The 25,734-nt window shown below is 39.0% G+C and overlaps 2 protein-coding genes across 2 annotated transcripts in view; both read left to right on the top strand.

Annotated features, from left to right (window-relative positions):
- WNT5B (Wnt family member 5B) overlaps positions 1–16,759 on the top strand; it is a 134,660-nt gene extending 117,901 nt beyond the window's left edge. Inside the window, exons 4-5 of the mRNA XM_034403236.3 lie at positions 2,512–2,804; positions 13,282–16,759. Coding sequence (XP_034259127.1) covers positions 2,512–2,804; positions 13,282–13,740 — 752 coding nt within the window. The 3' untranslated portion in view covers positions 13,741–16,759. The remainder of the gene's footprint in view (positions 1–2,511; positions 2,805–13,281) is intronic.
- Positions 16,760–22,675: 5,916 nt separating this feature from the next.
- Positions 22,676–25,734, top strand: part of ADIPOR2 (adiponectin receptor 2) — a 36,267-nt gene continuing 33,208 nt past the window's right edge. The window contains exon 1 of the mRNA XM_034403448.3: positions 22,676–22,799. The gene's annotated coding sequence lies outside the window, so the exon portion shown is untranslated. The remainder of the gene's footprint in view (positions 22,800–25,734) is intronic.

The following is a 25,734-nucleotide window of genomic DNA, read 5'->3' as shown; positions in this document are numbered from 1 at the left end:
AATGCTGCCAAGAATTGCTGCAGTCACTAAGAGTCAAACACAACTTGAGGGCATCTTTTCCATTTTAAACAAAAAATATCATTCATCAGTTGGAGTTCCCAACCTGGATCGGTCATGACATTTGCTATAGCTACTGGCAGTTTCCAATTCCTGCCTATTCCATCTGCATCATGTAACAAAACCTCAAAGATAAAATTCTGTCCCTGTTCTAACATCCTCCTCCCATATTGTACAATCTAAAAGTAAAATAAATTGGCACGAGGAACTGTTATTCCTGAGAGCAATCTCTCAGAGCTTCCTTCGATGCTGGAGAGGGTGTTTTATTATACCTCTTTGCCTTCTTGGAAATCTTTTGGCTCACCCAAATCTTTTGATAACTCCTTCATGTCTGTAGCTGGTTAAGTTTTGACTTCCAACAACAGCTATTTAGTAACAAAGCACCTATGTTCTAATAGAACAGGACTCCTGCTTTCTCTTCTAATTTCTAACTTTCCCTTGTATTCATACACCCCAGCTCCATAATCCTGAAAGAAATCTTAAAATAGAAAGCAACCTTTATTCAACTGTTAACATTAAATAGTGGAGATTTTTGTAGACTGTTATTAGTTATGCAATCACACCCATCAAGATATAAATGTGAGTTAGAATCTTCTAACACCTCCTCCTCCTCCTCTCTCTCTTTCTCTCTCTCTCTCTCTCACTCACTCACTCACTCACACACATACACAGCACACAGGATTCAGCATTCCTGCAAAGCAAGTTAAATTATGAATGATTTTAACAGATTAACCGAGTTGTAAGGGACTTGTAGGTCATTTAGTCCAACCCCCTGCCCAAGCAGGAGACCCTGCCTACACCATTTCTGACAAATTTGCCCCTTATTATCTATGGATGTTGCTGCTGAGCCAGGTTTTTTATCTAGTGTTTCACAATTAAGTGCAACCTTTTCACTACTGTTATCATACTGCTTTCATTAGTGCAACCCTATACACTTACTGTTTGGGAGGAAATTCCATGGACAGTATTGGGCCTATTCCTACATCATCATTTGAAAGTTTAGTCCAGTGGTGAAATGTAAAATTTGTTACTACCGGTTCTGTGGGCGTAGCTTGGTGGAGGAGGGGTTAATGTGACTGGATGGGCGTGGCCAACTTTTTTTTTAACTTTTAAAAGCATTTTTTCTACAACTGAAGAGGTTGTAGACAAAATGCTTTTAAAAGGCTCTGATGATCCCAGATGAGCCGCGCAATCATCAGAGGCTTTTTTTTTTTTACTTTTAAAAGCATTTTTTTGGCCGAAGAAAAAATGCTTTTAAAAGACTCTGATGATCCCAGCTGAGCTGCGCGATTATCAGAGGCTTTTTTAAAATTATTTTTAAAAGCATTTTTCCAGCCAAAGAAAAAATGCTTTTAAAAGTAAAAAAAAAAAAAAAAAGCCTCTGATGATCGCGTGGCTCGTCTGGACATGAGGGGGTGGGCAGGGATTTTTGCTACCGGTTCTCCAAACCACCCACCATCATCAGTACCGGATCTGGTGGTCCGGTCCGAACCGGGAGCATTTCACCCCTGATTTAGTCCCATTCTAGTGTGCAAAAATTGTACTGCTTTGGCTGAAATATGTCCATCATTAGTCTTATTTCTCACTTATATATCTTCTTTCTTTCTAATCTCTTTAAATACTAATGAAAATGTTTTTCTCTTACATAGTTGTATGCAGTAATTTTATCATTATTCTATTAGATATATGGATTAAAATTATTGAAAGTAGTATATTTAACCCCAATTCAGTCATTTGTTCTATTCAGGGGAAAGATCATCCAAATTCATTTATCACTTTGGTAGTCTCAATACCCTAAAGTCTTCAGAGGGGAATGGTGACACACCGAGGATCGGTGGATGTAACAGATGGTGCCTTTCTTCTCAGAATACTACTCTATCTGTTCTTGGCTGATGTTTATTCAGGAGCACAAAACCAAGGAGAACTGAAGGATATTTTTGTATTGGAAGAAATTGAAGAAATTATGGGGGGTGGGAGAGATGAAATACGTTTGAGCTATAACAGAATGTGGAATTTGGTAGAGCAACCATCCCAATCGGACACCTTCCCGTTGTTTTGAATTCGGAATTCCCAGAATCAATTTGTAATTTCTACAGTCCTGGGAAGGACCCATATTGAGCAAAGCTGTGTTTCCAGTAGAGTCCCAAAGGACCTCTGGGTCCCTATCAGAGGTGGGTTTCAGCAGGTTCTGACCAATTCTGGAGAACCAGTAGTGGAAATTTTGAGTAGTTTGGGGAACCAGTAAATACCACCTCTGACTGGCCCCACCCCCATCTATTTTCTGCCTCCCAAGTCCCAACTGATCGGGAGGAAATAGAGATTTTGCAGTAACCTTCCCCTGCCATGCCCACCAAGCCACACCCACGGAACCGGTAGTAAAAAAAAATTGAATTCCACCACTGGTCCCTATCAGTTAACTCTTGTGACTTTGATGATCTCTTCGCTTCCCCTCAGGTAGCCGAGAAACTGCCTTCGCGTACGCTGTCAGTGCCGCAGGAGTCGTGAACGCCATCAGCCGCGCCTGCCGCGAAGGAGAGCTCTCGACTTGTGGTTGCAGCCGGACAGCACGACCCAAGGACCTGCCCCGGGACTGGCTTTGGGGTGGGTGTGGGGACAATGTGGAATATGGCTACCGGTTTGCCAAAGAGTTTGTGGATGCCAGAGAAAGGGAGAGGAACTATGCCAAGGGATCAGATGAGCAGGCCCGGATACTCATGAACCTACAGAACAACGAGGCAGGGCGCAGGGTAAGATAATTTTAATTCTCTTCTATTTCTCTGTAGATTAGCTTTCTCATCTCTCTGTGCTCCTAGATGTATTTTACTGGAATTCCCTTTGGCCCATCCAGTAGGGCCACTGAATGGTATTGCATGTTCCATTGTTATCTTTTCATTGGTTATTTTAGGAGAGAAAAGAAAAAGATTTAGGAAGCTATTTGTTCCAGTTCCCCTCATCCCAGCCCACGGAGAGGAAGTTCTGCATTTAAATTTTAAGGGCCAGGAGACTAAAACATATGAGGAACAGTTACAGAAATTGTGTATGGCTAGTCTAGAGAAAAGAAGGACTAGGGATGACATTATAGCAGTGTTCCAATATTTGAAGAGTTGCCACAAAGAATAGGGAGTCAACTTATTTTCCAAAGCACCTGAAGGTAGGACAAGAAACAATGGATGGAAACTAATCAAGGAGAGAAGCAACCTGGAATTAAGGAGAAACTTCTTAACTGTGAGAACAATTAACCAGTGGAACAGCTTTCCTTCAGAGGTTGTAGGTACTTCATTACTGGAGGTTTTTAAGAAGAGACTAGACAGCCACCTGTCTGAAATGGAATAGGGTCTCCAGCTTGAGCAGGGGGTTGGACTAGAAGGCCTCCAAGGCTCCTCAAAACACTATTCTGTAAATAAAAAATCTCATTTGAGAATGCTAGGCTAGGATTTACTAACACTGGCAACTCCAACCCTTTAGCGGCATTTGATCCCCTACATGATCTCCCTTGGTGTTTCCACCCTGCAGAAAATACAGTTTCTGGAATGATGGACAACAAGACATACAGTCCCATTCTGTTTTCAAGGAAGGTCATCCATCAGGGATTGGAGAAGGGATTGTCTCAGTTATAGACACAGTCCTGACCCCATCCCTGCTCCACTGCACTCAGAAGATTCAACTTCTAGCTTTATTGCCTTGTTTGTTTACCTTTGAAGGTTATCTCGGCTTGCCCTTTCCTCCCCCGTCTCTTTCTCCTCTTGATTTCCGTTTTTGCCTTCTTTCCCATTAGCCTGAACCTTATTGTTCCAAGGGGCTCTTAGGCATTGGCAGACATGCTGCATTATTTATCTACACAACATGTAACAGGCCTCCAGCATCAGTCACTCGAATACCATTGAAGCTGAGAAGAAGTTTGATTGATAAACTGTATAGTAATTCTTTACAAATTCGCTTGAGATTACATCTCTTATGAGAGAAGAACCCAAAAGGAATTTGAGGTGGAGAATAACAGAAGGGCTGACATAAGCAAATCCCTTTGCCAGATCCTTGCAACTTGATACAAAGGGTTGGCTTTTTTGAGTGCAAATGTCTTAGCTGCCTCTGGCGCCTCGGCTCTTGATCTATTGCTCAAATATCTTTACTCCCATTTTTGGAAAGAAAATATGATAAAGGAGGAAACCATTTAGCTGTTTATTCACTGACATCTCTTTTAAGTCAGACACATAGAGCTGAGCATCTAGTAAACACACTATTTTGAAGTAAGAAATATTGATTTCATTCAGATTGTGATCTCAAATGAATTTAGGATTGTGGGGCAATCCCTTTATTTTTGCAAATAACCATGGTGTTTCTGGAAGGATAGCGGCCGCTGAAATTCCAGCGGCTTCCTTAGCAAATCATGTTTCTGTTGTACATGCTCCCCTGTACCTCTTAAGGCTGCCAAAAAAAAAAAAAATACATGCAGTTTTTAAACAGCGTCAATTCATACATAATTTCCAAATCATAGGAAGTACTAGTTCCACTCTGATCTGCAATAGTCAGATCCCCACCTTGAATCTTGTGTTTAAACTGGACATTTTAAAAATGATTCAGGTAAATTGGGACACATTTAGAAAAAAGCTGTAAGGATAATTGGAGAACTAGAGGCAAAATTCAATGGAGAGTAATGGAAGGCACTGGATTTCTTTAGCTTTGAAAAGAAAAGATTGAGCGGGAAGGCAAATTTCAATTGGATGTCAAGATTTTTGTAAGGGTAAGAGGAAATTTAAGTATGGAACCAATTACCCAGAGTGGTGTTGTGTTCCCACTATATATGTTCAAGAAAAGGTTAGACAACCATCTATCAGAGATGCTTTAATTTACATTCTTGCACGGATCAAAGGGTTGATCTTGGTCACTTAAATAGCTTCTTGACAATAAATTTAGTGTGCAGTTCATTGAATTACTAGCAGATTATTCTTCCCCCGACCTCCACTTGGAAGAGGAGTAGGATTCATGTCAACCTTCAAGGTAGACTAGACTAGAAAATCAGAGTCATGCAGGCTAATACCACTTTTATTATAAAGTTATAGTAACAAGATCTTGCAAGTCAGAGTGCCTTTCCCTCTCCCTTTATTTTCATGAAAATTAGGGAGAGTATTGTTTGAGATTTTCCTCAGGGTACAATTTAGCCCCAGACTCAGGTTTCTTTTATCTGACTATTTTCTTGGTAGTAGCTCTTCCTTCTGTTCCTCAAGGTCATTCCTTCTTCCCATTACAATGCTCCTTAGTCTTAACATAAGGCTCTTGACTCTCCTTTATACAACACTGGGGCATTTTAGGGGAAAATATGCCACCATAAGAACTAAGAGCCTGTTTAATCTAACGCAGGGATGTCAAACTCGATTTCATTGTGGGACGCATCAGGGTTGTATTTGACCTCAGGGGGCATGGCCAGCTCAACATCACTCATGTTGGGGGCGCCTTTGGTGGCCCAAGCGCTCTGCCAGCAAAAACGGGCTCCCGAGCTCCGTTTTCGGTTGTGACAGCTTCCTGAAATCTTCTGCCAGTGAAACGAGCTCCATTTTCACTGGCTGAGCCACCACGGGCTGATCCTTTGCTGTTTCCAGGGCAGCCTTGAGGGCCAGATCTAAGCACCCCACGGGCTGGATCTGTCCTCCGGGCCTTGAGTTTGATACTCCTGGTCTAGCGGTTAAAGTACCAGGCTAGAAACTGAGACACTGAATTTTAGTCCTGCCTTAGGCATGAAAGGTAGCTGGGTGACCGTGAGCAAGTCATGTTCTCTCTGCCTAACTCACCTTACAAAAGGGGCGGGGAAGGATGGCCCTTTTATGACTTGTGGACTTCATCTCCCAGAATTCCTGAGCCAGCCACCCTGAGCCAGAGTGGAAGCCCACAAGTCATAAAGGGGCCATCCGTCCTCACTTCTGCATTGCAAGGTTGGTGTTGTGGGGAAAATACAAGGAGGAAGACTGTTACATAGCTTCACCACCTTGTGTTATTTATAAAAATAATAATAAAGGCAGGATAATAAATTAAATTCAAAATAAATAAATCTAGTTTAGTTTTCACCTTCAATTGTCAAATGATCCAGTGAATGCTAGAGTAAATCACCATGCATCTTACTTGTAGTTTGATGCTAAATTATTCTTTTGTTCTTTGGACACCACTGGAGCACGGTGGCTGAGTAATGTAAACTTGCATTTCCTACCTAAAAGTTTTATATATCTTGTGTTCATGTCAGTGTAACAAAGAGTTAATAATTTGCTGGACCTAACAGGAAAAGCAGGGAAAAATAATTAATGGATGGATCATTCCAGTCCTTTTAATCTATACAGCAAGAGTTTTTTTTTGGGGGGGGGGGAAAGAATAAGGACCATATTACACTTGAAAAACACTGCTGTATACTAATATTTGTTGTATGTACAAGAGTTGCTGATTGTAAAACGGCAAGGGTGTGATGTATTGCACATGCTTAAAGGTCTGAAAGCAAGCAAGCAAAAGTTAAAAGACCAAGGCTGCAAACAGCACTGAATTAAAATCGATATATAAATCCAAGTAGGAAATGCATCGGTTTAGAGATTGTAAAATAACAATCCCTAATAATTATCAGCCTCTCATAGGCCTTTTAAACCACCTAAAAAAAAGCATCTGGATTAAAGAAAGAATAAGAGGACAGTTGTGTGAATTTTTCTTGGAAACACATTATTAAGGAGTTAAACTGCAGCTGAAAATGCCTGGTTTTTAACTACACCTGTTAAACCTGGGAGTGATAGGTATGTTTTGTGTATTGGGACTTTTCCACTGGCTAAGAATTTTGGCTGATATGGAGCTAATACATCTGGAAAAGTTCCAAGTCAGAAAATACATTTTTTCCCGTAGCAATTGAGGATTTGCTAGGATTTGAAAGAGGGAACAAGGTTTTTGAATGAATCCTGTTCGTAATATTTTAAAATATTGTTTGGCATTTGTCTGCTACTCTTTTGTGTGGGACCCACGGCAAAAGTCTGATGGAAATTTTATTCAAAAGATAACACCAAGAAAATATAATTACTTTTCCTAATACTAATAGAGTGACTGGTTTGAAATCAAAAGAAGAAGGAAAATACAAATGTAGCAGATTTTAGATAGCAAAAGAAAAGGTGAGAATTCCAATGTTTCTGAAAATCTTCAGGTATGCATTTATTGCTTTATGTAGAGAAGGAAGAGTGTCCCAGGCTTCAAAAGTCAAAATGTCCTCTATATTTTGCAGCCTTGGTGGTACAGTGTACCTCTTTTTGTGTGGATTCTTAGTTCCAGCCAATTTCTTATGCTGGATTGGACCAGTTTTGTTTGCATCATTTGTTTATCACTACAAATTGCCTTGAAGACAGTTTTGGTTATTACCATTTGGGATGGACCTAAGCCACACCTCCCACTGCAGATAAATAGAGCAGACCATAATTTTGCCAGGCAGAGAAAGCAAAAATTGATTCAGTATATTCCTGGCTAGAGCCAAATCAGTTTTCCCTCTTGAAGTGGATTTTAAAAGCAGCCACCACGAGAAAGAGTTGGCAAAACAGCTGGCTCAGTTCAAATTGGATCTGACCGAGAAGGAGGCTCAGCAGAAGCTCAGAGTTGGACCAATGTCAACTTCTTGATATAAAAATCAAATGTAAGGACTAAAAACTGAAGCACTGATTTTTTTTTAAAAAAAAAATTAATGCCTAGAATGAGGCGTACAGATTTTCTTCAGCTTCCAATTTTCTAAGGTAACCAACAATTCACCAGAACGACTCCTGCCAGATTTGAATATTATTTAAGAGAAGTCAGGGAACTAATTTGTATAATATTTTTATATTCAGTTGATGTGGCCTGGGTAGTAAACTTATGGTTGATGTGTTATATTTCTTGGAGATGCTATTGTGGTTATTAGCTTAGTAAATAAATTTAAAGTCATTATCAGTGTAATGATTTACCGTAAGTCTTACCTTTCCTGATATACTTAGGACAGTGTACATACATGTAGTCCTTGGCTTACAACTATAACAGAGCGTGCCCATTATGGTGATAATAATAATAATAATAATAATAATAATAATAATAATAATAATAATAATAATAATAATAATTTTATTTCTATACCGCCCTTCTCCTGAAGGACTCAAGATGGTGTACAGCCTATTAAAAACACAAAAATATACAGACATCAATTAAAAAATAATTAAAATTATTAAATAATTTCGGCCCAAATTAAAACCCAAAAATTTAAAACACCCAATTTAAAATCATTTACATTGATAGCCCGGCCTGGCGGAACAGCAGGTTCTTGAGGGCACAGCGAAATACACGGAGGTCGGAGATCTTGCGCAATTCCGGGGGCAGTTCATTCCACAGGGCAGGAGCTCCCACAGAGAAGGTCCTCCCCCTGGGTGTCGCCAGCCGACATACCTTGGCTGATGGCACCCTTAGGAGCCCCTCTCTGTGGGAGCGGACTGGCCGGTGGGAGGCTACTGGTGGCAGAAATCGGTCTCGAAGGTACCCAGGTCCTAAGTTTTATAGTTGTAAATCAGGTCGCCTACATGACCGACCTGATTTTATAACCTTTTTGTGGTGACTATTAAGTAGTCGTTAAGTGAATCCATTGTTCACTATGGGTAATTTTTTTTTGCCAGAAACCAAAAGTAAATGCTGGTTTTCAGTACAAATGTCATAAAACATGGTCATGTGTCTGCAGGACACCGCAAACTGCCATGAATGTGAGCTGGTTGTCATGCACACAACATGTGGTCATGTGACTAAAAAGGAGGAACAGCTTTTGGAATCAGGTCTTAAGAAGTCCTGAGGAGAATTTGTGAGCTTCCCTGGGAATTTTCTGCACGGACATTAATCAGATCTGTAGAGATTCTCAGTCATCCAGGTCATGGTTGTCCCAAAGGTGCTTTTTCAGGAGGTAACTGGACTTTCTTGTTTTTTCTTTGAAGATGTTTCACTTGTCATCCAAGAAGCTTCTTCAGCTCTTCCCCACTATCCTGTCAGAGCTGAAGAAGCTTCTTGGGTGAGAAGCGAAACATCTTCAAAAGAAAAAAACAAGCCCAGTTGCCTCCTGAAAAAGCACCTTTGGGACATTAACCAGATCCATTTCTGCTTAGCTTCAATTCGATTTTTATGCCACATTCCTTCTGGCAACTTATCTATCCATTCCTCTCACCTTCTATGTAAAGAACTTTTTAAAAAACAATTTTTACATCCTCTGCATGTTACATCCTCTGTAAACATGCCACTATCAAAACATTTTCAGTCTTAATCAGTGGTAAAATGTAAAATTTGTTACTACCGGTTCTGTGGACGTGGCTTGGTGGGGGGGTAATGTGACTGAGTGGGCGTGGCCAACCTGTTTTTTTAAACTTTTAAAACCATTTTTTCTACAACCTCTTTGGCCGAAGAGGTTGTTAAAAAATGCTTTTAAAAGCCCTGACGATCAGGCAACTCAGCTGGGATTGTCAGAGCCTTTTAAAAGCATTTTTTTCTACAACCTCTTCCGCCGAAGAGATTGTAGAAAAAATGCTTTTAAAAGGCTCTGACGATCCCAGATGAGCTGTGCGATCATCAGAGGCTTAATTTTTTTACTTTTAAAAGCATTTTTTCGGCCAAGAGGTTGTAGAAAAAATGCTTTTAAAAATAATTTTTAAAAAGCCTCTAATGATCAGATGGCTCAGCTGGGCATGGGGGGGGAAAGGATTTTTGCTACCGGTTCTCTGAACCACCCGCCACAATCGCTACCGGATTGGGCGATCTGGTCTGAACCGGGAGCATTTCACCCCTGATCTTAATATAGTTTTTAATTTGCCATGCACAACACAGGAAGAAGGCATTTCAAGACAGGATGTATAATTAGGGTGATTGTGCATTCATATTTACATACAAAATGTAAAGAAAACTTTCTGACTTTATCAATGCTTTTTCCCCAAATGTTAAATTGCTTATTATCAAATTAACTTTCAATATACAACCATCCCACATATTTTATAAGACCAAGCATTGAAATGATTGCGACAATAAATAAATAAAATGTCTAGCAACAAACCTATTATTTGATAATACGCTATAGGTAAGCTTCAGCTTTGATGACTATGCCTGTGAATGCCTATACCTATATCTCCAAATAGGTATTCATCTGATTCATATATAACATTTTTAGATGCAAGTTTTCTTTTTTCTTTTTCTTTTTTTCTTATTAGGTAATAAAGCAGAGGTGTTCAACCTTGGCAACTTTAAGACTTGTGGACTTCAGCTCCCAGAATTCCTGGGAGGAATAAATGCTGGCTGGGGAGTTCTGGGAATTGAAGTCCACAAGTCCTAAAGTTGCCAAGATTGGACAGCCCTATTATAAAGTAATAATGGGAAAAGGAATTGATTGGCCACCAGGTGGCGAACAAGATGCAACTTGCCTTCTCTACAATAATGTTGATTACAATTGTAGGTTTTGAAACTCAGAACTTGACATGAAGGCAGGATGACTCAACCTGAATTCTGTCTATTTCTTTAAAAAATGCACATGGAAGGGTGAACACAAAGTACAAAAACAAAAAAATCCCTCACAGAGTTTCATTTCGGTTTGCTGATCAGTTTGGACAGTGGTGAGGTTTGGGCCTAGAGTCAGAGAGAATAAAAACAGATTGTTAAAACAATGGAAAGGGTCCTTCGTGATTGGGTTGCACGTCTTGATCAAGAGTCTCAAAAACTGTCATATTATGTTATATTACATTACATTACATTATATTATATATTACATTATTATATATAATAATTATATGATAATGTAGAACTGATTCAGTACTACAGAGGAATTATTGAGTCTGTCGTCTGCACCTCCATAACTGTCTGGTTTGGATCTGCAACCCAACAAGACAGACACAGACTTCAGAGGATAATTAGAACTGCAGAAAAAACAATTGCTACCAACCTGCCTTCCATTGAGGACCTGTATACTGTACGAGTCAAAAAGAGGGCTGTGAAAATATTTACAGACCCCTCGCATCCTGGACATAAATTGTTTCAACTTCTACCCTCAAAAAGACGCTATAGGGCACTGCACACCAAAACAACTAGACACAAGGACATTTTTTCCCCAAATGCCATCACTCTGCTTAACAACTAATTCCCACAACACTGTCAAATAATTTACTGACTATTACTATTATTCTTCTCTTCCTTACTAGTATTTATCTCTTCCCACTTATTACTATAACCATGTTGCTTGTATCTTTCAATTATATTGTTTTTATTTGTTTCCTAGTATGATTTGATAGCTTATTATATACGCTATTATTTGATATCTTGACTATCACTAAGTGTTGTATCTTTTTATTCTTGATGAACGTATTTTATTCTCCTTATGTACACTGAGAGCATATACACCAAAGACAAATTCCTTGTGTGTCCAGTCACACTTGGCCAATAAAGAATTCTATTCTATTCTATTCTATTCTATTCTATTCTATTCTATTCTATTCTATTCTATTCTATTCTATTCTATTCTATTCTATTGACTGACATACCTTTTGCATGAGATTTGTCTAGGTTGTGACTCTTCTCCTATCTTCTAAGGTCATTTTACCTTATATCAGAGAGAATCAAGGAGGGGCACTGTTATGCTTCCTTGTTTTTCAGAGCTGAGCTCATATGTTACTAATAGTCTCAGTGAACCTTTTCCAAGGTCATCTCAGTACTCCTCTAATAAAACTCTGTAGCTGACATTTCTTGCTAGAGAAACACTGAATTATTAAGGACAAAAAGGACCCCTTTCTTGAGAAGCGGAATCCCTATCTGTCCTGTTTTTAGACCAATTCTGTCCTAGAACTGATCACCTCCAAATTACTCTGAGCCCCCCAAAAACTGATGCTTATCACTCTGTTCACTGGAACATAGGTACTGAAAGGCAATTTAGGTTTTGCCATAAAGGCCTGAGTCTGTACAATGGATATACAATCTTCCATAATTCTCAAATGATTTGAGTATCCCAGGGAGATTTATGAAGATAAAATTGATCTCCAAGACAAAATCTACCAGAATACAAAGGTTGGGTAGAGATTTAGCACACTGTGAAATACTTAGACCACAGCTGAAAAATGCAGGTTCAAGTCTTCAGTTGGCAACACAGATCAATAGGTAGTCCTGGATCAGATGTAGGTGGTCCTTGACTTATGGTCATAATGAAGTCTGGCCATCTTTGGTAAGTCATTATTATGAGACTGATCTGAATTTACAACCTTTTTTGCAGCAGTCATTAAGCAGATGTGATTGTAAAGTGTAAAGTCATTAAGTTCACTATCGATGTGGTTTTGCAAAAAACTGCAAATAAATGCTAAATAGTTTTGGGCAAAACTGTCATGTAACCACAGGATGCTGCAAATCCCGGAGGGCGGGGAGGGGGAGGGAAGGGGGGCAGGTTTCCACCTGATCTTCAGAACTTTGAATCCTGGGTATAATTAGCCTCCCCCCTGTAGATCCATTGTAACTTTGACTGGTAGCTAAGCGACTGGTCATAAGTCAAGAGTATCTGTACTCCCTCTCCCGCACAACTACCCAGAGAACATCCTGTATATCAAAGCAAGCAATTTGCAGCTTTAGAGACACATTTGCCCTTTGGCTTGCTCTGTGGCTTTCAGTGGCCAATTTTTTTTAAAAAAAATCCTCCATAAGCATACGCATTGAAGAAAATGGGAGCGCCCCATCCTATACTCTGTTAAAAACATGATCCTGTAAAAATGAAGTAAAGAAATGCATAAATTAGACAGGGGAAGCTACATATACGAATACGTCTCTTAGCAGTTTAGAGGAAAATAAAGGATGAGATCTAAATACCATAAAACAAATATTTTGAAAGTGTTTTCTACACTCATCCAGGAAGTGTCTCCTGCATCAGTACCCGTGTTTCCTAGAAAATAAGACCCTGTTTTATATTTTTATGAACCCTGAAATAAGCACTTGGCTTTATTTTCAGGGAGGTCTTATTATTTTGGGGTGCGTGGAGGAAGATGGGGCTCCTCTTACTGTCTTACAGCTCTGCGTTTTAAATATTTTCAGGGAGGGCTTATTTTTGGGGGGAGCCTTATTTTAGCGCATGTGCTCAAAAGCCTGATTGGGCTTATTATCAGGGGATGTCTTATTTTTGGGGAAACAGGGTAAGTGTACTATATCGTTAGGTCATCCCGCTGTTAGGTGTTGCGTTGACCCAATGGGTTTTCTCTTCCACAGGCGGTGTACAAGCTAGCTGATGTGGCTTGCAAGTGTCATGGAGTCTCGGGGTCCTGCAGCCTCAAGACATGCTGGCTGCAGCTGGCCGACTTCCGCAAAGTGGGGGATTTTCTGAAGGAGAAATACGACAGCGCTGCTGCTATGAGAATCGGCCGCAAAGGCAAGCTCGAGCTAGTGAATAACCGCTTCAATTCACCCACCCCTGAGGACCTGGTCTACATTGACTCCAGTCCGGACTATTGCCTGCGTAATGAGACCACTGGCTCCCTGGGCACACAAGGGCGGTTGTGTAATAAGACTTCGGAGGGCATGGATGGATGCGAGCTGATGTGTTGCGGCCGGGGCTATGACCAGTTCAAGAGTGTGCAAGTAGAGCGTTGCCACTGCAAGTTTCACTGGTGCTGTTACGTCAAGTGTAAAAAGTGCACAGAGATTGTTGACCAGTATGTCTGTAAATGAAAAGGCCAGCGAGACCTACAAAGTCTATATGATAATAAATCTATATAAATCTATTTTATATATATTTGTATAAATAAATAGAGGAAGATGTTGATGTTGTTGATGATGATGTAATAATTATAATTAAAGAAGCTTATTTAAGAGACTGAAATGCTTCCACTAAAACAACCGGGCGGGTCAGGATGCTCCTTTTTAAATTATTTAGTCATGGAGCAAGGAAAAGGAAACAAACAAACAAACAAAAGACCAAGGATGGTATTTCTGTACTTGTTCTCTTGAAACGACTCTCAGCCAGAATAAATGAGAAACTCGAGGTATGGGGCTGGCTCCAGATTCTTTGCCACGGAAGCAGTGAGAACGGTGATGGTACTAATTAATGGCAGAGATGGTCCTTCTGCTAGCTGATAGCTGAAATTCAAAGAAGATACATGTGTCTTGAGGGCACAGCCAAAGAAAAGCGCTTTGGAAGCGCAGATGGATTTCCAAAAGGACGTGAAACAGTTCTCTTTGCTTAACAACACACCAGACTCCAAAAAATAAATAAAGAAATAAATGTCAATTTTAATACTGAAGACCAATTTCCAAGACAGAAATCCATGCAAGACTGTCGCAGAAGAGCGTGGGTTCTTCATCCAAAGTTTGAAACAAAACCTTTACCTCTGACCTCAAATGTGCTGCTGCATCCTTGTCTCATGGGTGGGTTGGGGGGGGGGAAACCTTGCATCTGGTTCTTCTACCTTTTGTGAAATCCGGCGGGTGGGAAAGAGGTTTGAAAATAGAATTCTCTAAAGCTCTGAAAGAAAAGCCATGCTGTCAAAATGAGATGATTTTCTTCAGCTGGTTGATCTGGTTTTTTGCTTGTAGAGAAAAGACCTGTCCGGGTGCTTCTTGTGGATGGAGAAGAGACTGTATTCTGCCTAAGTGCCTTTGAACTTTTTTTAAAAAGACAGATATACGTATGTGAGATTCTACAAGTACACCAAGCTTTACATGGATGTGAATTTGAATAGCCATGGGGGGGGGGCAGTTCTTTTTTCCAGTATCCAAGATGTACAGTTATTTTTTAATATTAAATATCCCTTGCTTTTGCCCTCTCCCTTGTTTTTGTGAGTATATTTATTACCTGTTGTTGCTGCTAATGCATTTCATACCAAATCTAAACTTTTCAGCCAATCTAAACTTCTTCCTGATTTAAAACTTTATAAATTATAAACTTTATAATTTCCAACCTGATTCTCATGTTCTGTTCTGAGATAGTAAAATCAACAGAAATTATTTTTTGGAAGTTAAAGTTTCCTTACATGGAGATAGGTAGGTAGGTAGGTAGGTAGGTAGATAGTAAGTGTTCTTACATGGCAATAGATAGATAGATAGACAGACAGACAGACATAGATACTGGCGTTTCTCATTTTAATGTATTTCAGGATGAGAAGCCCATCTTTGCCAGGTAAGGAATCAGTAAAAGGAATTTTGATCATTTCTGTTAATGAATAATAATGCCATTAAGCTATTCTGTGCTACCTGAATCCTGGGTGAGTGGAATATTCCAGTATTGCAATCCCTTTCCTATTTGCCAAACCTGTTAGTGTGAAACTATTTAAATTGTTTTCACAATGCAATTGTGATTATGATTATGATTGTCAGATTATTATGATTGTCAGATTATGATTGTGAGATTATTATGGCATAGGGCCATGACTTAACTATTGATACAGAGTGAAATTTATTTCATTTGAAATATGCTTGTAGAAATAATCTGGCAGCAAAAAAATTCTACCTCTCGGCATTGTTGTGAGAAAAAATAAGATGGGGAAATATACTCTGCCTTCAGATTTCCAATGAAATTAAATGATAAAGAATTGTTACTCATTCTGTGACACAGAATTAGGAATTTCAAAGAAAAGTCTGAAGATTATTCCCATTTTCTTAGGCTCACCAATTGGCTAGAAAGTCAGGTGAAAAGATCAAGTGATGCAGAAAACACTGCTACCTGTCAGAGTATAAACGATACAAATCTTGATGGACAAATAGTCTGCTCTATAAAGTAGCATTCTATGGTCAATGTAGGTGATCATTATTGATTTATATCCTACCTTTGTTACTTTTTAAATAATTCAACGTGGCAAACATACCTAAAACTACTTCGTCCTCCTATTTTCTCTATAGCAATAACCCTGTGAAATAGGCAGACAGAGAATGAATGGCCCAAAGTCACCCACCTGGCTTTCATGCCTAAAGAAAAGACTAGAACTCACAGTCTCCTGGTTTCTAGTCTGGTGCCTTAACCACTAAACCAGGGGCCTTCAAACTTGGCAACTTTAAAACTTGTGGATTTCAATTCCCAAAATGCCACACAGCATGAAGAATTTTGGGAGCTGAGATCCACAACTCTTAGAAGTTCCCAAGTTTAGAGACCCCTGCACTAAACCAAACTCAAGCTGATGGTATTATGTATGAAATTGTCCTGGACCTCCCTTGAGATTTCAATAGTGAAGGCCATAGAACTAATCAGAGAGAGCTCTGAAATGGGAGGTGAGAATCCAGCCTTGAAAACCCCACCGACAATCCCGCCTCCCATCAGTCTCAACGTGGCCTTCCCAGTGCCATAATCTCCACTGTCAAAAAAGGTTAAAGGAGATATGGCTGAACTAGACCAAAGATGAATTACGAAATCATTCACCACAGCAGAAATAGGAGGAATGGCAATCTCCCCCACCTTGCCCCATATTTAATCTTGTTGACCTGCAAGGCAGTGGAATGATCTTGCATGTTATGTCTACATCGTTGTGTAATGCACAAATATGCCTATAAATACAGGTAAAAGAAACAGAGATTTTCAAATGCACACAGATCTACTTTTTCTCAAAGTCATCTTGTACCAAATGCAAGTTCATGAATATTGTAATGACAATTTTCTTGCTTTCTTTCTAGTGAATTATGGTTGGAAATTTTTTCAGTACCGACAAAGACAATTTCTAACTGGGCAGGAATAAGAATAAAAATAAAAATTATAAATGTTTACTGACCTTATTTTTATTATTTGGAACAGTTTAAAAAAGAATCACCTATGTATGAATTAAAAATGATGTAAGGAAATAATACCTCATTGTTAGATTTTACAAATTATTTTTGTGCCCTGCTTTTTATAATTTCTTTGAATGTCTGCTATCAAAGATTCCAATAATACCCTGTTTCCCCAAAATTAAGACATCCCCTGATAATAAGCCCAATCGGGCTTTTGAGCACATGTGCTAAAATAAGCCTCCCCTCGAAAATAAGCCCTCCCTGAAAATATTTAAACGCAGAGCTGGAAATCAGGTAAGATGGCAAGAAGAGCCCCATCTTGCTCCATGCACCTCAAAATAATAAGACTTCCCCGAAAATAAGGCCAAGCGCTTATTTTGGGGTTCAAAAAAATATAAGACAGGGCTTTATTTTCAGGGAAACATGGTACTTTCTGGAAGGCTTGGCAGATACAGTATAAGAAAAAGAACTTATGAGAATATGCTTTATAGTTTAGGTTTTTTGCCAATATTTTAAATAAATTATTAGTGCATTTCATGGTACTTCAGAAAGGAAGTTATTGGAATGCCTCACATAAACTAGATTTATGGTGCTTTAGATAAAATCCCAAGATAATATTGAATACTGAATTATGTATTATATACGTAATTCAGAGCAATGAAAACTGTTTTCCCCCTATGGAAAAATTGAGAAGATGATACAGCTCCCTGAAAAACTCAACATGTATTTGAATAATCCCCAAATCTCATAAAGGGTATGAGCTACACAAGACTGGAATGTGCTTCTCTGTAAACAACAGAAAATCATTTGTACTTATAATTTTTAAATCAATCACATTTCTCTCACTATTTTCCCATCTCTCTCACACATATAGCATTTCTTTAATAAAAACAAGTTTTAGAATTAAAAAAAAAGAGTTGAAATGGTTACTAAGGAAGGATATTTCATGGATTTGAGAATTGTCCTTGGGAAAGGAAGTCTTACTGCAGTCAATAAAAGATAGGGAGATTTATATAAAGTCAAATCTTGTCATTCTTAATGGAAAACATGGAAACATTCCATGATTTTAAAGATTTTTAGCAATCCTTCAAAAATATCATTTTCCTTTAAAATATACTTACATTTTTTTATCCTTCCCCATAAGAAATGAGCAACATTAAAGTTTAAAGCAAATTGATGAAGTAAGCTACCAAATCATCCAGTGAGACAGAAATGAGCAAGGATTGGCATCCAAATTTTCCAGATATTCTAGAGGCTGAATTTACCCATTGCAATTTGGTTGACACTTTCCTGAGAGTTGCAACACTGAACCAATTGATACTTCCTTTTGAGTAGTGTAGAAATATACAGGATTTAATCAATCCATGAAATATCCTGCAAATCTATAATTAAAGTAATAGTGATAATGGTAAAAAGCATAGAAGGTAGGATGTATTGAAGATAGGATGTATTGAAATTTTAGTAGGAAGCAACAAGACTTTTATATGCACAATGATGGGAAGATTTGATATTACCAACAATGGAAGAGTGGATGGTGAACGTCATGGAGCTTGCTGAAATGGCTAAATTGGTTACAGAAAAGATTAATTTTAATGCCAACTGGAAACCTCTTTTCCACTTTTGGAATGAAATAGAAAAAAAATGAAATTATGATATATGGGTTGATATTAGAAAAAATAGTGCTGTAGACCAGGGTTCTCCAACCTTGGCTACTTTAAGCCTGGCGGACTTCAACTCCCAGAATTCCCCAGCCAGCTTTGCTTTGGTGGCTGAGGAATTCTGGAAGTTGAAGTCCGCCAGGCTTAAAGTTGCCAAGGTTGGAGACCCCTGCTGTAGACGATAGAAAAAAAATAATTTTCATGTTGTAACTTAGTGTAAGAGGTAAATTTAAATCTGGTATTATAAACGTTTTATAAGAGATTGAAGTAATTTTTTAATCCTTCCTTCCTTCCCTTTTTTTCAGTTTAATTTTTAGTTTCTGTTACAAGATTTAATAAATGTACTATATAAAAAGACATTTTAGCAGGCAGGAAAGTATGGATGATACTGGTATTTAAGAAAACATTTCATAGATGAGAAGGTAACTATGAAAAGGTATGATGATCCAAACAAGATCATCACAAAAATGATCACAAAAATACATTTTATTTCTTCATCACCTTTATATACAGTAGATGATTATCTCACAAGTATGATTCTGGGCTGCATACAATAAAAATTGACCGTAGAACAAATTGAACAGATGTCATAAAGATGAAAGGCTCCTGTGAAGCCATGTTTCTTTCTACTTAAATATTAAGACATGATTTCTTAATATTAATAAATATTAATTAAAAGTATTAATACTAAATATTAAAAGTATCTGAGTTGGATTCTTATGCCAATTGTCTGGCCCTTTATTTACAATGAATTAGTGAATTTGTAACTGGAATATGATGGAGGGAAGAAGTGCTATAAACCGCAGGAGATCCTTAATTTATAAAGTAGTGGCAATTTCCAAAATTTGGCATAGAGTGGTAGTTGTGAATTTTCAAGTACAGCTCCACAGGTATAATTATTCTTGATTGCAAATCAATGCATTCAGCTGTTTCATGAACCTGCTCTGCCAGTATGCATGAATAGTTTAACTTCTTTATGCCATTCCATGTACTACTGCTTTCAGAACAAGGATGCTTGTTTTTACTTCTGTTTTATTCTACATAAACCATTGTTGTGACAAGTTTTATTCCTGAAGCAGCAATTGCTATCTCAGTCTTTCCAGCTACCATACCGAATACTGGAATTGAAGTTCACACATCTGGAAGATACCCAGATTAGGAAGTCTGCCTTAACCACTATACCAACTGTGTTCAGAATTGGCTTACAACATGGTGATGGTCCAAGCAGCTGGCATTCTCAAGAATCTGAAATGTTCCAGATAAGAAGATGGAATCCTTGGATCTTATGCTGCTACACTATTGCCGTTATTGCTGCTTTACTAATAACTTGAGATCTTTGAGCAATAGCATTCAGCCCTGAATCAGTGGTGGGTTGCTCCCGGTTCTGTCTGGTTCTTGAGAACCAGTAGTAAAAGCAGTGGGAGGCTCCGCCCACCCGGCTGGACGTCATAAGGTACGATCTGTGCATGTGTGCACGCTCCCGTTGTGAACTGGTAGTAAAGGTAAGTAGAACCCACCCCTGTCCTGAATGCATTTTTACTTTGTTTTTATTTTGAACGTTATACAGCAACAGGAATCTTATTTGTACTGCTTTTTTTAAAAAAACCTTTGCAGTGGAAAGTTCTTGAACAGGATCCTTTTTTTTTTTTAAGAACCCCTGATGTAATAAAAAAAAAAAGACTAATTCTACTGGTTATTAACTGAACAGCCTTGTGACCAAGGAAAAGATTTTGGGATTGTAATGAGGATGATATCAACTTTATGAAAAAATATTGAAATGTCACGTTAAGAGATCATTCCAAAAGGAACAAAACAATTTTGATGTTTGTCTCCATCTCCACTTCAAGCACGCCAGAAGTTACCGTGAGAATCCTGGACATAAACTGTTTAAACTCCTACCCTCAAAAAGACGCTATAGAGCACTGCACACCAGAACAACTACACACAAGAAGAGTTTGATAAAAGAGCTCTGAAGTCTTTGTCTCTACATTTAATTACATGACTTTATGGGCCTCCAGATTATTACTCTCTCACATTTTCTAACTATTACTGTGTACTGGAGCTGAGTTAATACAGAGTACCACATCTGCTAATTAGTTAGTCTTGAACATTATCCCTTCCTTAAATCACTTTTTTTTAAAATTTTGAGGTTCTCAGCCTAGCAGAAGCCCTTTGAGAAAGATTTCTTAAAGGATGAGAGAGCAAAGAACAGCCTTTTCCCGAACGCCATCACTCTGCTAAACAAATAATTCCCTCAACACTGTCAAACTAGTTACTAAGTCTGCATTACTATTAATCTTCTCATCGTTCCTATCACCCATCTCCTCCCACTTATGACTGTATGACTGTAACCTTGTTGCTGGTATCCTTAAGATTTATATTGACTGTTTCCTAATATGATTTGATTGCTTATTTGTTCCCTTTGACTACCATTAGGTATTGCACCTTGATTCTTGACAAATGTCTCTTTTCTTTTTTGTACACTGAGAGCATATGCACCAAGGCAAATTCCTTGTGTGTCCAATCACACTTGGCCAACAAAGAATTCTATTCTATTCTAGTCAGAAACAAAATGTACCAAGAAGGAAGTTGTTATGAACCACCATAGCCTTTATTATATACTTAGCACTCAGCCTAATAAGATCAGAGCCTCTAAGAGGGATGGGGAAAGAGTGGTTAAAATATGGCTGATCTAAAACTCGCAACAGCATTGCTCAGTATGGCCAATGATGAGGGACATTGCAATTGTAATTCAGCACCTGGCTATCTGGTTGCTCTTTTTCCATCAATAATGCAATTAGGGTGATCAACTGACACAAGAGGCCTTGTGTTGTCTATATTACTATATGAATATCAGCATTATCTTTTGCTTTTCCCATTATAACTACATACAATCATAAGATAGGCTTGAAGTTTTTTTTTTTTTCTAAAGGCCTTGGCTAATTTTTAAAGAGCTTGCCCTCTCTTGCTTTTCACTGAAGATGAGGGCTACAATTTCAGTGACATGTTTTGTTTCAGAAAACTCTTTAGAATTCCCCCCTTCCAAAAAAACCCCACACTTATGTTCTTTATTTTGATCATTTTAACCATATATACCTCCTTAATATTTAATACTTTTAAGTATTTCACATATCCTTTTGAATGCATACTTTTAATACTTGCTTTATAGCTTTTTACATATTTTTATTAGAATGTTTTTGTAAAGTTCCTCTTGGGTTTTGCTCTTGAATTTTTCTTTGCAAAGTTAAGAACATAATTACATGTTTTTATCCTTATTCAACCTCTTTCAGACTTGCCCCTTTTTCAGGTTTGTCCTTTTCCTTCCAAGGAAATATCACCGTAATTATAACCCTCTCAGATAAGGAGCTTCCCTGTTGTTTTAAACAGGAAGCGGTATATATGACATGCCAGGCAGTACTGTGAGGCTTGCTGCTTCCCGTTTACTAAATTTTTGAAGTTAGCTTAATTTAGGAAAAGTGAAGATAATTGACTTCCGCGAGTGCCATTACAGGACGGGTTTTCTCACACACCAGGAAGCAATTTCAGTTGCAATTACCATTCCGGTTACTTTGGGTTTGTGGAGTCCTTGGTGCTCTGACAGCTTGCTTGTTTGCTGGCAGACTTTTCATGACATTAGTACTGATTATGTTATCTAGTCGGGTAACATAACATATAACATAACATAACATAACATAACATAACATAACATAACATAACATAACATAACATAACCAAGCAAGGAAACAACCAAGCTCGGAGAGCACTAAGTAAGGATTCCACAGGTTAAGTCTAAAACTACATATATTCTCTTCTATTGGTACTTTAGGCTTATTTACTCCGGAGGGAGCAAGTGCTAATCACTTGACTAGGACACCCAACCCGAGTACCTGCCATTTCTTCCCTTCTATTTTAAAACATTCCAAACTTCACTAAGTGAAACTGAACTTAAACCCTCACCAGCCACTCCCCCCCCCTCTTTTTTTCCGCCCCCCCCCAAATCCCATAGCGATTTCCTTAGAGCGCTTTTGCTCCGGCTCCGTTCCCTAATCACGTGCCTCCCATTCCAACTACATTGCCCAGAGTGCCTTGCGCCCAGCGAGAGCCGCCCTTTTTTATTTTTTTCCTTTACGTCGACTAGCGTAGCCGATGAGGGCGACCTTCGCGGCCGAGGCGGCCTCTGATTGGCTGGCGGCGCCTCTTGCGATGATGATGCCGTAAGGGCAAAGGGCAAACGGAAAACTGAGAGGCGGAGTGGAGGCGGCCACCACGGCGGAGGGGGCGGGATTCCCGGAGGCGCCGGCGGCACCGTTGGGGCCTCCCTCCCTGCCTCCCTCCGACCCCCCTCAGCATCGGGACACCGGAGCGAGAAGGCGTCTGGTAAGGCGGCCGCGGGAGACGAGCGACGCGGGGTTTGGGTCCTGGAGGGCGGGTGGATGGGCTCCGGTCATTAGGCCTGGGTCACCACCAAGGGTCCCAACCGTCCCTTCGTGGGGCGCAGTCGGAGGCCCGTCGGCCAGGGGGATTGGCGTCCGTGGACTGCCCGGGCTCCCCTCCGCTGGCGCCTCTTCCTTCTCCTGGGCGGCTGCTGACCTTGGCGAGGAGCTTCTCCCGTCCGTGCCCGTCTCGGCGGCTGCGGCGATAAGGATTTTCCTTCCCTTTTCGGGCACCTGGAGAGACAGCATTTAATTTTTAATTTAAGCTATTAATAGGACGATTTTTTATTTTAAAAAAAATTCTATGCCGTCCCACATTTTAAACCAGCTGGAAGCCGTTTTCGTTTCTTGATACTCTCGGAGTCTTAATAGCCAAAGGTTTCGGCCACCTGCCTAGCTAACCCTGACGTGTTTTTCCCAACATGAACGGGGGGGGGGTGAGATTATTTGAGAAATGGGCAGTTTGTTTTTTTTTTTAAAAAAGGGCAAACGCGAACAAAAAACCCGGAAGGTTTCCCTTTCAAATTAGTAAACTATGTTTAATTTCGTGTCAAGTGCGGTCGAGGATAACTTGCCTTCCTTCCCGAAGAGGCTGTCAGGTTGGTTATGGGGTGGCAGATTTCTCTACCTACCTACTCAGGTCGGTCCTTCGGAAGTTGCAGTAATAAAAACCGGAGAACCAACAGCTTACTTATATTTCCCCCACCCCCTTATATTTTTTTTTTAGAGGAATAAAGACCATAATAGCCTTTTGGTAGGTTTACAGGATTGGATATGAAACACAAAATGTAAATAGTCTGTAGAGATTCTCAGTCATCCAGGTCATGGTTGTCCCAAATTATTATTATTATTATACACAAAAATGACAATATGCACAGCAAACGAGATAACCATGCTGGATTTCGTATCCCAAATCACTAGTTGAACACTTCTCAAGCGTTTAGGGCTGCGTGAGGTATCGGCGAATTATGCGAGCAGATCCCAGCAAGGTGGTTTTCTGCAGTTGACCAATGGTGATCTTGTCAGCGTCAATTATTTTTAAGTGGTTGCCTAGAAAAACAATTGGCGCTGACAATATTATTATTATTATTATTATTATTATTATTATTATTATTATTATTATTGCTTTTTCAGGAGGCAACTGGACTTTCTTGCTGAAGAAGCTTCTTGGATGAGAAGCGTCTTCAAAAGAAAAAACAAGAAAGTCCAGTTGCCTCCTGAAAAAGCAATAATAATAATAATAATAATAATAATAATAATAATAATAATACCTAGGATTATTGATACCTAGGATGCTGGCAGCAACCCGTATCAACCATTAGTACCAGTCAATGGTATTTGTGATGCATTTTTGAGTTTCATGTTTAATGAATAAAGATAATAACAACAACCACCTTTATTGTCATTGTACATGTATACAATGAAATTGATTTAACCTCTACTGATGCAATCCATAAGAAAATATAAAACAACATGAATAATATAGAAAACGGTCCTTATGCAAGTAATTAGGGAGAAAACAGTCATATGTTTCCATGTATGCATGGAGTGATTGTAGTTGTATTTAGGAGTCTGACAGCCCATGGATAAAAGCTGTTTTTAAACCTGTTTGTCCGGCTAGCTATACTTCTGGGTCTTCTGCCCGATGGTAAATACATATTTACCATGTTATAGCATCACCTGCAGTAATACGTATTACTGTAATATGTATTATGTATTACTGTAAAATGTAATACGTATTACTGCAGGTGATGTTATAAGAGATTTTACGATTCATTCTGTTTTGGGTAGTATGACAGCCTTTAAAGGAACAGCAACTAGTTATATTTGTAAAGAACTGTACAGTCTTGGATGAAATCCTGCCCGGGAAAATGGCAGGCTTCAATACCTTTACAGGAGCAACGTTGCATGAAACCCACTTAGGGTAATTTGAAACTTGTAAGCATTTAGGGATTAAAGTGTTCGTGGATTTGCAGTACAAAGGGCTGTCAAGATACTTTGGTATGTTTCAGGTAACTTTAGTGGCAAAAGACAGGGAGTAATATGGGTGATTTGAATAATCAGCTGAAATATTTTGTGCAAGTTCCGGTAAATATTAAAATTAAATGTTTTTACTTGGCTTAATAGGGAATTAAGTTATGAAGCAGGTTTGATACCAGCACTTGTTTAATCATTTGCCTAGGACTGTAAAACATCATGTCTTATCAATATGTGCAACACTTATAAATATTAGCTATGTATCTTTATCATGGAGCAAATCTATGGGTTTGATAGCGGTTGAAAATGACTTGATGGTACATAATTGTATATATTTACCCCCAAATTTAAAATACTACTTTTTTTTAGAGGCATAACATACATGATGACTCTCAACCCGGCTGATCCTTCAGTAGAATTAATTTTGCACGATTGGAGCAGTAAGCCCCACTGAACTATGTGAGGTTTAATTTCCATAAAAACCACTAAGAACTGATAAGAAGAAAGGTGGTCATTGTTATCAAACAACATCACCGAACACGGTAGACATCAAAGCACCTTTGAATGTTCCACCAGTTTCGGTGGAAGTAGGTCAGGATTGGGAAATCTATCAGTTCCATAACTCTTCCTTCACAGCATAATCCTACGCAAGTTAATTTTGACTGAAATGGATGGAAATCTTGGAAGTAGTGATTTAGATGTTTTCACTTCACCAGCTTCTGTTTTTCTATCACGGGGGAAACGAAAAGGAAAGTGGTAAAGGGCAAAACAGGAAGAGAGGATACAGAGGGACATAATAGGAGTGTGTGTAACTTTGATTGCTGGTGACTGCCTGGACAAGTCTCTGCAGTTTTCTTGGTAATGTTTTCAGAAATGGTTGACCATTGAGTTCTTCTTTCTAC

Source organism: Pantherophis guttatus, chromosome 7 (assembly GCF_059756535.1).
Source record: "Pantherophis guttatus breed Tessera chromosome 7, ASM5975653v1, whole genome shotgun sequence".
Classification (NCBI taxonomy): domain Eukaryota; kingdom Metazoa; phylum Chordata; class Lepidosauria; order Squamata; family Colubridae; genus Pantherophis; species Pantherophis guttatus.
This window is presented reverse-complemented; position numbering and strand designations above follow the sequence as displayed.